The following is a 14,098-nucleotide window of genomic DNA, read 5'->3' on the forward strand; positions in this document are numbered from 1 at the left end:
TATCAAGAGGCTGTAATCCAGATCTCTGCAGCAGGCTGTCTAGCCCAGTTACCTGGGAGGAATATGCTTCGAAAACATTTGTTTATAGCCTAATTTCAGTGAAAAGTACAGGATGCCAAGATTTTTTTTTTACATGCAGGAAAAGAATGTTAATTTCTTATGAAACTTTGACCCTGAATAAGAACCAGAATTTTCCCAGGACAGTATACCTAAAAAGTAGATTTGACTTGAAGCTTTATTATGTTACCATGTTACTTTTTAAGCAGAATTATTTGGCTTCCTCTCAGTGTTAGAACTGTAGTAATTTAAGACGGAAGGGCTGTGTCTGTCCGACCTACTAAACTGTGCTTCAGAGTGAATTCTTGAGGGTTCCTTCCTGATTGAAAGATCCATGTAGGCAAGCAGATTACCCAAGTCTGTAAGATTGTACAGACCCCAGTAAGAACTCTGCTCAAGGTGCTAGAATTCATGAGTCTGTAAAGAGAAGAATTATTTCCATGTTTTCATAGTATTTTGATGTGGCTTTTCACATACAGCAGTATCTTCAGCTATCTAAAATGAAATGTGGAAGGTAAATACTCCTGTCCCTAGTGGTAGGTAGCTATGAACGATGGAAAGGAAGGAAAGATGGAAAGGAAGGAAAGTTAATTATAGGTCGATGTAATCTCAAGAAGTCTATGACAATGTTATTCTTTCATTTGTTTTGAAAATAAACACAACATATTAGAAACTGAGCAGGATTTCCTACAATGTAACTGCTAGTGTAAGTACTGGTAGATCATTTTATGACTAGAAGGTACTGTTATGAACATCTAGCTTTGAATTTCACATAAAAGTTCCTGGATCATGCTTATAACTTATGACTGGCTTACAGTATATATTTATGAAGACAAAAATAACTTGGTTTAAGAGCTGCAAATGACTGAGAATTCATCAGTACATAATTAAGCTGTTACCAGGCCTAATTACTTCACTCTTTTAAAACTATATTTCATTTTTGGTCTGAATTTTATTTGAATTTCCATTCCTAGCCAACAAACTTTGCAAAATGTTTACCTGACAGACTGAAGAGTCCCTCTGCCAGGTTTTTCATGCTCTGAGTCATTATTAGAGCTTCTCTAAAGTTTTCCACTTTATTGCCAGCATACCCAAATCAGTTGGACCCCATGGAAAATGTACTGTGAGTCCACAGTATGCATGTCATGGTCTGGATGGGTGAACAATCAGATGGGTAAGAAATGGTCGGGTGGTTGGGCTCAGAAAGTCATGGCAATATGTCATATTCAATCTCAAGGTCAGTGGAATTCATGGGGAACTGTCCTATTTAACATCTTTATCAGTGACCTGAATAGCCAAGCTCTTCACAGTGGTGTGAGATGGAGGACAAGAGACAGTGGGCATAAATTGAAACTAGAGAAGTTGAGACTGGCTATAAGGAAAAATCTTTGTGTGTGGACAGTCAGGCCTTGGAAAAGGTTGCCCGGGGAGGTTATACAATTCTGCATCACTGCAGGCTTTCAAGACTGAGCTGAATAAAGTCCAGAGGAACCTCATCCAACCTCATTTCTGTCCCTGCTTTGAGCAGAAGTTTGGACTAGCGACCTCTTTAGGTGCCTTCCAATCCAGACTATCCTGTGATCCTGTGCTCTCTGTGATGGAGAGAAAAGAATGTGGCAGGTCCGAACATCTCTGCAGAATGTCATTTTCCAGTTCAGTTCAGAGAGGAACTGACCAGAAATGAACTGAACTTCAGGGCTAGATCCAGATATCTCTGTGTAAACAGAATTAAACCACTACTACAACACCAAGACTCTGACCTAGCAGGGTACTTATGCGTGTGCTTAACCCTACGCATGAATAATTACACTGAAGTCAGGCCTCACATTGAAACTTTCCTTGCAACCAAGAGGCGGCAAGGTACAAAGTTTACTTCAAGCCATGCAAACTCCACACTCCCCCACCCCTCTGTCCCTAGGTTCAGTGGGGGAGCACTTAGGCATGTTTACCTATGAGCTGAGCATATCTGGTATCACAGCCTGTTAAGAGAAACATGTCATTTTTACAGGCTGGGGTAACATTTATAAATAAAAGACATGAGTAACTTTAGGCCCTGATCCAACAGCGTACTTAAATGTGTGTGAATGCCCCTAAGCCCAGTGGACTTTAATGAAGCTACTCAGATTTTGGAAATAGTGTTATGTGTTTACGTGGGCTGTGGGACTTGGTGCCAGTGGGGTGAGATCTGCAGTGGAAAACTCAGATGATCAGTCCACAGAGCCAAATATTTCAGTATGTGAGGCACGTGTCTAAGTAAAATCTGCTTTGGGGGTGGGCTGATGTTCATCCTCTATAAAACAGAGTTTAAATGGTTCTCGGACCATAGTAGAGAGGTGAATTCTACTCTGCACCCAGAGTAACTAACTATTTTTCAGCTGATGCACAAAGCAGATGTTGCATTTAAAAGGGAATACCCAGCCAAACTGGAATTAGTTCAATATCTTGCAGAAAGCAGTTGGAGCCACAAAATAATGTTCACAAATAAAAACTTCAAAAAAATTATTTGCAACATTTACTTCTGCCAGGGAAATTTAGCTGAGCAAACCCTGCAACCAAGAACCCGTACTGCAGGTTGGGATTGTGCCCAATCCTGTGTATTATGGGGTTCCATTTCTCTAGAGCTTGAGAGCAGAAAAGGGAAACAAAATTTTGAGCTGATCCATCAAAAAAAATGGAGATAGCATTTTTGGACTTTACAGGGAAAAAGGGCTTAGGTAGATGTTCTCTGTCTAGTCCAGGGGCTGGCATTCAGATCTAGGTCACCACTCAGCATCCAGACCACGTCTGCAGCAACTGAAAATTGCTAACACCTCATGCCTGCGGGTGACCTTTGGGAGCCAGTTTCTGCTCTCAGCCTCCTTTCCAGTGGGTTCATTTTAGCCTTCGCTGCTCGAGGGTCTTGCCAGCAGGTTCAGCTGAGAGGCTGTATGCCATGATAAAAAAGTTTCTTCTCGCTTTACTAGAAACACATTCCTAACACGAAATATTACAAGGCACCTAAGTTAACACTGCAAACTTTGTGAAAGCTGCCTCCCCCCCCCCAGTCTGTGTGAGACTTACAGGCTCCATCATCCTGTCCTGCCTGTGCCCTGCTTTGCAGAGCACATTGAAATCAGGCTGTGTGTCAGTAACAGACCTCACAAGTATTTCATTTCCTGATGCAGGAGATAGTCCCACGTGGGTCGCGGAATGGGAAGATGCCTCTGGCTAGACAGGTCCTGTGATGAGGGGGAGGCGTGCTGGAGCAGAGCTGCAACACTAACTGCCACCAAGGACATGTGTCTCCTCGCACTTCTCTTTTGCGGTAGATTCCTGCAAGCTGGCAAACCCCCTGCTCCCTCTGCTCCTGCTGCTCGAGCCTGCATGCCAGGCACAGCTGCGAGGCAGATCAGAGGTGAGGTTGATTGGTTGTGTCTGGAAAATTGGGTTGTGGGTTGGGAGAGTTGGCAGCGATGCAAATTCATGAGAGGGAGGAGAAACACCGAGGGAGCGAGAGGTGGAAATCATCTGTGTAGATTGCACACTCCGGGAGCGAGATTCTGTGGCCCTGCAGGAGGAGGCTTTGGGTACAGTGCCACCCTTTTAGCCGGTGTCCTTGCATGCCCTCAGAGGGGACACTTGCACAAAAAGATCTTTGCAAAGTTCGCTGGGTAGAGAAAACCCTGTGGATGTTCAGGCCAGAGGTGGTTTCAGATGCCAGCACATAAGGCAGGGCTCTGGGGCCCCAGCTGGCCAGGGAGGAGCCGAAGTCAGCTGGTGTATGCATGCGAGTCCCGGCAGGCATTCTGCGAGTCTGACACTGGTTCTGAGTGAGAAATCTGAGAGCGCACACTACAGATCTGATATCCTGAGCAGCATATCGTCTCCATGTGTTGCCTCGGGTCAGGCTCATGTATTGAGTAGAAGGACCCTGAATATTTGTCATTCGTGCTGCCAGCTGCCTGCAACACCCTGTCCTAGTGTGCAGACAGCCTGTAAATGCATTTCCCTTCAGTCTAGCGGAACAGGATAAATCACAGTCCCTTGATAGTTCCATTAAACAAACCCTAGAAATCATCACTGGGCTCTCATAGGGAAGATCTTGTAAAGCAGCATCCAGGGATTCAGTTCTGTTCACCAGACAGGCTGGCATCTGAAATGGAGAAAAAAAGACCCAGAGAAAACAAGCTGGTGCCGCTCCCGGGGGAGGATGGAGATCATTTACTGGAAGAATCCCTACCACCAATGGAGCCTTTATTTCCCAGGCTCTGGGAGCCACCCTGGCCAAGTTGTGCTGGGGATTGGCTGCTGCCCCTTTCATATTAATTTCTGCAGCTAAATGGTTTCTTCTGAGAATGTGAATATAATCAGCGGAGTGTGTAAAACTCCCAGGTTTGACCCTTGCTGGGCTCAGTGCTTCTTGTGGTATAAATTTCTCAGGCATAACATAAATGTGTAATGGATTAAAGCTTTAATAGTATCCGTTCGGCAGTTGACTTAAGCAGGTGATGACAAGAGGGGCTGGTAATGCTGCTTTTGTTGGATGAAGGATATGCCGGGCATGCTGCTGGTGTGTAACCCAATAGCACTATTCTGTTCTGAGTGGTCCTTGGTGGTAATTATTCTCCGTCCTACTTCCTTTGTCCCCCCTCATTTGCCTCCAAAATGTCATTCTCCTGCTGAGGATGGGCAGGCACACACTTATCATTCCCTGCTGAGCTTGCTTGCCCTCAATAAATACATTCCAGGCTTATGTTCGGGGTCTCTGGCCTAACTCTCATCCTCTGAGTGGAGGGCATAGTTCCTGCTCCCAGCGGGGCAAGCAAGGCATGGCCTGTTCAGAGCCTTGCCAGCGTTAACAGCAGCAGTTTTAAAGATTCAGCCCACAGAAGGCAAATGTTGAGCAGCAACTAAGTCCTGCTCCCTTGTCCTGTTTGCTCAGCCTGCAGGGAGGTCTCCCTTCCCACTGCCCTTAACACAAACGTGTTTGCTGCTTGCTTGCTTCCAGTTCCTTGAGCACGCTGTAATCTGCAGCAGGGCTGGGTTCACACTGCAAAGTGGTGCTCACGAAGACGTTCCCAGCGTGACTCCATCCCTCCTTATTGCTTGGCTTTCACCCCAGGCTTGTAGTCGTGATTTTGTTGGAAGGCCTGTCTGGGAACAGCTCCTTGTCGTACACGCAGGAAAATGCCCGTGCACCTGTATGTGGGGGGGACAGCAAGAGTTGCTGGTTTCCAAACTGTTTCTGGCCTGCCTGCGTCCCAACTTTTGAGCCATGAAACATAACTACATTTGATATGCAATACACAACAAGTATAGAAGAGAAACAGATGCAGCACATAGATCTCAGTTCTTCAGACAATGGGGGAAAATAAGCCTTTACCCAACAGAACTCACAGGTTCTAATAAAACAGCCTCAAATATATGGTTGCTGTTTATTACCAGCAAATAGCCAAGCACTGAAAAGAAATATCCAAGCCTCTGCACACAGGAGCTTTATTATTTTGCTCCTTGATCTATGACAGAAGAAAATCTAGGACTCTCTCTTCTAAGTTATCTTCCTCCCTGTATAGTCTTCTAGGCCTGAGAGTACCATCTGCTCTTGGGTTCAGTTTACTTGCAGTGCCCCAGACTGTACAGTATCACTAAAAATAAACGAGAGCAAGTGTCTCATTCATCTGCACTCTTGTGATACTCTCTCTGCACAGCTGTCAATGGCTAGAAAGCGTATATGGAAATGTGCAGGCCGTAAGGAGCAGTTAGGTTTGTGACAGCAGAAGTGTGGATTCTGTACAGCAATAAACTCTGCCCACAGCAATTCTGGGAGAAAACCAACCCCATTTCTCTCTTTGGCATGAATGTTCATCTTCAAACTGAAATGATTTTTCACTGATGGGAAATTGTGCTGTGTAATGACAAACGAGGTCTGAGCCTGGGAGGCACTGAATATGCCCAAGAGGTGCTGTGTCCTTTCAAAGCCTTGCAGGATTAAATCCAACACCCTTCCTTCTACCTTTGCTTTTGAAACAGAGGTTTGCTGATATGGAGGCTCAACTAGATTCATAGCTCTTCACCACCATGCCTCCAGAACAATAAAACTAACCCAGAAATATCTGTCATTAACAATAAAACAATGATTTATCTGCCTACAGTGAAACTTTACGCTTTAACAAGTCAAGTTATCAATGGGGAGATGCAGTTCTACGCCAGGGCCAAACACTTCTACCAGGAGGTACCAGCCACAGAAGAGGGCATGATGGGAGACTACATTGAGCTCTCCAATATAGACGTTGAATCCTCCAGGGAATTTCTCAGGAAGTTTGTTGGGGTGAGTCATTTAATCCCATCTTCTGCGAGAGACAGTGGTGGTGTGTGTCATAAATGACATGCAGTGTGCCCAGTCACAGCTATTGTAAATGGCACCATATGTCGTATTTGATATGCATGAAGCGCACGTCGTAACTGACTGTGATGGGGGCTAGGAACATATAATTTACATGCATCCTGCCAGATCATGCATCATCGTGAATACACATTTTGCCTGGCTGTATGTCATTATTTACCTGTTCTGCATCCCTTTCTCACACTCTGAAGCTTGCAAAGAGGATTGTGCAAGGACTTCCTATAGCTTGGGTGGGAGATTAATTTTCAGTGTAGGACTGGGACTTTTCATGATCGTCTGTGCAAATTCCTGCAGTCTATTTGGGAAAGTAACTGAGACTAAATGCCAAGTTTCTGTTTTGCCTATTTATAGATTTTTTTTTTTCTGAGAATGCTGCAAGAAAAACCAACCCTCCTTCCCCTCCCAGTGTTAGCAGTATGTAGAACAAGCTACCCATTAGGAAAAATATATTATTCTTGACCATTGTAGTATCACTGTGGACTTTGTAGGCAGATCTCTAAAGGTCTGTAAAGATCTTAGAGGTCTGGTTTGACCTGAGATGCAAAGAGATGCCAAGTAGGATTTTAAAAGCACGTACAATAGCAGTATCACTGGCACTTGGGTTTCAGAAAATCCCACTGATGCCTAAATGTATCTTTAGGAATCTGTACATTTTTTTAAAGTGTGGTCCAATGGTTTTCTGACTGCCTCTTGCCCTTCCCGGGGATAAAAAGCCTGCTAAATTAGCTCAACAACAGTATTAGACGCTAAAGAACTCACAAACCTACAGGGAACCAAATTTCCTAAATTGTCCTGCTCACAAAATTACTAGTTCTATATAACACTACCACAGATCCTTCATTTTCTACTCAAATGTACAAACTTGGCATAGCCAGATGACCTTTTCTTTAGCCTTAATGATCTATTGTGGAAAAAAAAATCAATAAGTTAATTAGATGTTGTGTTTCAAAAGGGCACAGTTTAAATGAAGTGGGATGGAAAATGAGTGTGGTTTAACAATAGATAAACATCCTATATAGCAGTGAAGGGCAGCTGATGAAAAAGTTTACTGTACCTGACAGAGGCTTTGGGGGCAGTGCGTTTTCAGGTAATTGCAAACTGCGATTACCTAAGTGAAAAAATACGTTATTTCTAATGACAGTGTTTTGTATTAATGGTTTAACAACATTTGAAGGTCTCGCTCTATTAGGCTTTTTACAAAATAAGAAAATGTAAAGTAAATTCAGAAAGGCAGATGAACCTGATAGTAACATGGCATTTTCAGGAAAAAAAAAAAAAAAAAAAAAGAAATGCAACTTGTGAGCCCAGAGCCAGCCCAAGGCATATCCCTTACATGTTACTTAAGTCTTGTTTTAAGGACATCTGTGGAATTCAAGTGATGCATAAGCCTGTGTTCAGGGAAAGATTTCATGCTTCCTAGACATCATATAGATTCAGTTTCCTGAACAGACAGTTTGCACCACACTGTTAAAACTTTCTCATCTCCAGGACCCAAAAAGGAAAGAAGTACAGTCTGTAGCAGAGTTTCGCAGGCCAAAGAGAACTCATACCCAATGCATCAGGTGTGATGACAGGTACAAAATACTCCAGAGCAGAGTTCCTGCTCCTATTATTAGCCAGGGATAGAAAGGATACTCTGAATGGCCAAGATCAAACAAGAAAAAAAAAAAAAAGGAAGAGAAAGGAATCTGCATGTTTTGCTAGTTCTGATTTAGTTTCTTAAAGCCTGTCCTCTGTTGAGATACAGTCAATTGGTTATTTACTTATGGTTTATTTTCCTTTCTTACTACTGCAATTTGAATCCTACTCAAGCAGATACAGATATTTACTGGCTTTCTGTAGTAGTGACCTTACTCTACAGCTAATTTGAGCTATGTCTTCCCAAGTTTACGGCTCCATGAATATTTTTTTTTCCAATAAGGCAATCAAAGTAGGAAAAAAAACCAATTTGCTTCACCCTAAGATAAACTACGCTTTGTTTTTTTTTACAGAGAAATTTAACAGAAACAGAAAATAGGAAAATTAGTTTCAGATCAACAGAATGTATTTCATTTATTTTTTGATTGTTTTACCCTCTGAAAAAACTTTTCCCTTTGTTTTCAAGATATAAGTCAGTTCCAAAATGAAAAATGCTGTTTAGAAATGAAAAGTTGACAAGTTATTTTTTTTCCTTGAAAGTCGTCAAAAAGAAGTATCTTGACATTTTCAACATTCTTTCCCATGTTTTTTTGGCTAGAACTATTCTCTAGATTTGAAGTATCAATTTCACAGAGAGTTTTATTCTTCCAAAACTTTATTTTCTGGCAAAACTAGTGCTCCTTAAAAAACGGTTGCCCAGTTCCACTCAAATTACCCTTCCTGAGTTAGTTTGGCTGCTGTGGAAATGCCACACAGTGACATTTCTCTTCCATGACTGATGTTGCATACCTTCATGTATGGCATTTCTTAGCATGATTCTTAGCACCACTGTAAACTGAGCTACAGATTTCTTTACCATGGGAGAATTTATCTTGACTGGGCACATGGAAGGAATTACAACAAGGCAATAGAAAACTAAGGACTTCACTTATATTTTAACCTGTCTCCAGCCCAGGCAAGTCAAACTGAGTTAAAAGTGCCACTGTGCTCAAGTTAAGAGGTTTTATGTGTGTGTGGGCAGAACTCAAACCAAGAGCAACATCTGAGCGAGAACTTGAGCCAACAGTGCTATACCGACAAGCTATAGGTTGTCTTAGGTACAGTCATACTTGAAAGGTTATCAGCAGAGCTATACCAACGCGTATTTACAGCAATGTATTCACACCAGTTCAAGCCTTGATGTCCACACAGACACTGTGTTTTCCAGACCCTAATCCAGAGGTAATCTCTTAAAAAGGAAACAAAGAAAACAAATAAACCATTAATAAAGGAAAAATTGAGAGCTTAGGTGTGTGAGGCAGTACAGATGGGGATTATATTGTTCTTATAGCTCCCCTTCTGCCCCCAAACCCTTTGTTCCTTGCTGCCCTGTCTTGCCCTAAGTTCAGCTGCCTTATGAGGGACTTTCTGAATGAAAAGCTTCTGGAAAGTGATTTTTCTTCTGTTTGATCAGGGAGATGGAAGATATTTGATTGAAAAAGGTTTTTTATTTACTTAGAAAGAAAGCCACTGTGTTTTTTAACTATTTCTTTTACTCTGATTTCTTTTGTTTCCCCTACATATCTAGACTGCCTTCCTGCCCTTTCAACACCTGAAGTAGTAGCGTCATGAACATATGCCACAACTCTTTATTTCTAAGGAGCTTTGTGAGTGCCCTATTCAGCTTTACAGCAGAACTTCTGGGTGTGTACATGACCTCAGTGATAGTGATTCTGAGTAATGGGAAGCAAGTAAAAAGAGAAGCAGTCAATCTGAAGCCTGCTCTGGCTTAAAATTTTCACATACACTATTATTTTAAATAAGAAGTCCAGTTTTCAACTCAATTAGGCTTTTGGGAAAATGCTTGCCTTCCAAAGAAAATGTTAATACCCTGTCAAAGATCTGAGCACTCCCAAACTGAAAATATATTAGCTGAACATGGAATTATGTCAACATTTTCATTATAAATGGAGCTGTGGTGCTTTGCAGGGCTTCTCATCTGACTGCCTGGTGCTCTTGCTCCCTGTCAGTGAAGCATGGGGTCAAGCTTCATCTCCCATGAGTGTTTCCTTTCCCTTTTCTTGATGGCAAATGGAGATGTGACATCAGAGGTCCTTGCTGTGACACATCATGGGAAATGAATTCCCTGTTTTTAGTAAGGTACTGTGACTGTAGGTTCTCTGAAATACAAAGTCAAAGAAGTTGAATGGCTTTTTATCTAATTCTGTTAGCTTTTTGGTAAATGATCCCTGTTTTCTCACCAGCTCTCTTCAGGCATTTTACTTAATCTCATCAGCGTAAGCCTGTATGCACCTGCCAGCAAAGAGTACAGAAACCCACCTTGTGAAGATCTAATGCATAGTTCCTTCTCCTTTCATGAACTGCTTGTTACAGCTCAGTCTGGTCCTCAGTAAAAGCCACATGCTCCTAAGCCCAGCCTGGGAATGAAGAATAGCTCACATTTTCTGGCTAACTACAAACAGGTATCCTCCAGAGTCCGATAGGGTGGAAGGCTTGTGGACTCCTGCACACATCGGGAGATTAATCTTCCTAATCTTCCTAGGTATACAAATTGGGACCAGCAGCCCCAGAGACCAGTGAGATTGAGGTCCTTGTGCTCTTTCTACAGTTACTCTGTGTAACCAGATGCTGAGTTGGGCTATTCATAGTCATGTCATTGACGGTACTGTCCTTTGACCTTAATAATCTACTGAATTACCCACTGAAGCAAGGCCAGAAAAACAGTGAGTTATGTGATTTATGCTTGGTCATTACAGAGGGGGTCTCCCAAATAAGCAGGAAGAGCTGGACTCTTCCTGGGCTTATTTCCTATAACAGCAGCAAAGGTGCAGCAGGGACTTTGGCCCATAGCTTTTGCTTCAATGCTCAGTTCCAGAGACAGGGAAAAGGTGTTTACATTTGTTTTTAATATATTTGTTTAACAGATAACTTTGGCCAGGGGAGTTCCAGTCCCACAGTCGGTGCCTGTACAGACTTAAAATTTCTGTTTTACAGAACAGCAGCAGGCTCTTAAGAGCCTTTTTATAGCTAGAATGGAAGCTTCAGGGGTAAAATACAGCTTTCATTATAAAGGTCCTTTTACAGTGACTCATTATTTTCTCAAAGACATATTCTCTGTGCAACAATTTTTCTTGTCTGATCTCTATCCAGAGACGATATTTAGGAAGAAAAAAAGGAATACTTAAGCAGAAGCTACTCAATCATCTTGCTTGTTTCTTTGTCTAAAAAAAAGAAAGAAATTCTGTATATGATCCAGTCCAAACTTTTGTGTTGTGATAAGTTACCTACAACTCCATGATCTTTGGTCAGATCAAACTTATTTTGAAAAACACACTTGGATCTCAAGGACACTCTGCATCTGCAGAGATGTCAATGGACACCTTAGGCATTCTGTGCTCCAGAAGTTACTTCTTGCATGCAGTATTTGGTATATTCTTGGTTTTTTCATTAGGCCTTCACTGGGCTCAGAATATAATGAGACTTACCTAGTGATGTAGTTGGCTGTGACATACAAATACATGACAAATGACGTTGCAAAAAACTTTACAGAGACCAGTGGATCTTCTGAGAAAGCTAGGAACTTGTGAAAGATTATGTCTCTTCATACACCAAGCAAAAACCTACTGTACAGCACTAAATGCAGAGCTGCAATGAAGAAGTCCCATCAAATGCAGCCTTCATGTTTTGCAGCTCCAAATGAGCAGTGGCTGCTGGAGATCTGGGGTGTTGGATGCTGGGGAGGAGAACCTGGTGCAGACAGTGTTGGCTCGTGGGAGTCGGGCAGGGAGGGAATCCAGGTGAGCACAAGGGGAGGTCTGTCTTCACTTCCTCCTTCTACTGGGGTGGACACTCAGTGTGAGGTTCTGTATGTCTCTGGGCTTTGCTCTCAGCTGGGGAAATGGTTATGGAGAAAAAATGCATCAAGACATTCTCTGGAAATGTAGCAGCCCCATAGCCACCCAGAGGTGTATTGATACTAATGCAGGTTTTTATCAATCTTGCAAAAGTCCTGAACAAATAAGAAGACAAGACACTAGGACAAAAGGCCATAGCTGGTAACACGGTTGCTATGATCTTTCAGTTTTCAGATTTCAAATGATTTTCTTGTGTTCCACAGGGGGTGGGGAAAGCTGGCACCAACCGCGCCCTGGACTGCGGCTCTGGGATAGGTCGGATCAGCAAGCATGTCCTGCTACCAGTTTTCAAGAGCGTGGAACTGGTGGATATGATGGAGAATTTCCTGGCTGAGGTCCCGAACTACCTTCAGGGCAAGGAGGACAGAGTAGAGATGTATTATTGCAAAAGCCTCCAGGAATTCACTCCAGCCCCACAAAGATATGATGTCATCTGGATTCAGTGGGTTTCAGGTTAGTTCAGCATGATTCATCCAGCTCAGCATCTCAGAGAACTACACAGCCTGTGCTAAAATTAATGTTAAAAGAATGGTGCAGCTGTAAAAGGAGGTTCTCAAGTCCTTGATAACGCCAGGCCAGAACTGACCAGTGCTGGAGGCACAGGGCTAGTTTTGCACTCAGTCAGTTCCAGTACCTGGTCCCATAGCAGCCAGGACAAGCAAATAGGAAAATAAATAAATAAATCTGAAACTGCTGCATTCCTGTAGCCTTCCTGTGGAGTCAGGCAGTCCTCACAGTCCGTATCTCCTAAAGCTTGCCACAGTACCCTGCCATCCCAGGAACAGTTCTGCTTCCTTTAATATCTCACAAGAGACTTCTGAGAGTTCTCCCTAGCCACATGAACAGTGAGTACAGATCAAGTTTCTTTTTTCATGTCAAATAGTGGAGGAAAGTACACATACCTGGGAGCAGCTTGCGTGCTAAGGTGCAGCTGCGGAGTAGGCCTTATAGATAGGCCTTATATATTGAGCAGGAATCCTCCTTCTTAGCTACTACTGCTGCAGACAGATACAGAGTGTTGGCCTCATATGTGAGAAGTGGTCTGTCAACACCTCCACATCTGGCATGTGGTGGGAGAAAGACGAGCACTGTGGCAGTACCAATGTGTAAGGATCAAGCTTGGCTGTGAGGATATACAGCATGTGAGACCTCATTGTTGGTGTCTTGAATCTTGGCAGATTTTGGACACCCTTTTGCCCATGTGTTTTTCATGGGCCATTGGGTACTGCAGACTGCCAGGGAGATACCCTTAATGATTTCTCACCTTCTGCCATGCAATTTAACAAGAAACATGAGCCTTTTCGAGAGATCTCACCTGTTTTGTGGGTGGGGCAGTGAAGGCATTTGAAGGTAGGACAGGTTGTTGGGTTTCTGTGCTTACAAGATTGATACGGCCTTCATTTAAGGATGGTTTCCTTTGGTTCTTTGCAGAAAGGCATTTTCCACACAGGTTTTACCACTTCTGCATCATGTTTTGGCATCCTGTGGGATGGTTTCCAGCAAAGATCTTGTGGGAAACACTGGCATGATACCCCTCACACACAGAACTCGTTAGGCTAAGTGGCCCTTCAGGGATATCCCCTTTGGTCCTTTCTTAGCCTCTGCCAGTGGAAATCTCTCCTTCCTGCTGGTGTTCTCGGAGGGATTTCTGAATCTGATGATTGTTTATTGAGACCTGGGGTTTATTTCAGGAAATAACCTGAAAAAATAAAAAAATAATTAAAAAAAACCCACACCATGGTGAAATCATCGAAAGCTATAAACCATATGATGGTATCTTTTACATGCACTGATGCTTATCCAACAGGTTCAGTTAGCTGTGTCATCCAGCACCGCCACCCCATTTAACAAATACCTGCTACTTCTCCTGCAGCCACCCCAGTGAATGCACTGGAGCATTAATAGCAGCAAAGAGGCAGTTAGACAGTGTGGGCTATGCTCCTCACCTCCCCCCAGAAAAGATTCTTTTTTTTTTTTTTCCCTCCTACTTACAGCAATGATATGGGAATTAATTACTTTTGTAAAGTGTGCAGAGATCCTTGAATGAAAAGTGTTGTAAGCCCATAAGCAAACGGAATAGCCATGCAACTACAGAAGTGAATTGAAG

The 14,098-nt window shown here is 42.9% G+C and overlaps 1 protein-coding gene across 4 annotated transcripts in view; it reads left to right on the forward strand.

Moving 5' to 3' along the window:
- Positions 1 to 14,098, forward strand: part of NTMT2 (N-terminal Xaa-Pro-Lys N-methyltransferase 2) — a 31,413-nt gene that overhangs the window by 13,997 nt on the left and 3,318 nt on the right. For 3 of the 4 annotated variants that reach the window (XM_080601634.1, XM_080601636.1, XM_080601633.1), the window contains 2 exons: positions 6,189 to 6,364; positions 12,195 to 12,444. In XM_080601634.1, the coding sequence (XP_080457760.1) occupies positions 6,189 to 6,364; positions 12,195 to 12,444 (426 nt within the window). Of the gene's footprint in view, positions 1 to 3,221; positions 3,452 to 6,188; positions 6,365 to 12,194; positions 12,445 to 14,098 lie in introns of all 4 variants that reach the window. The other variant, XM_080601635.1, reaches the window with a different exon arrangement.

The sequence above is a fragment of the Anser brachyrhynchus genome (genome assembly GCF_964034855.1).
Source record: "Anser brachyrhynchus genome assembly, chromosome: 8".
In the NCBI taxonomy this organism is placed as follows: domain Eukaryota; kingdom Metazoa; phylum Chordata; class Aves; order Anseriformes; family Anatidae; genus Anser; species Anser brachyrhynchus.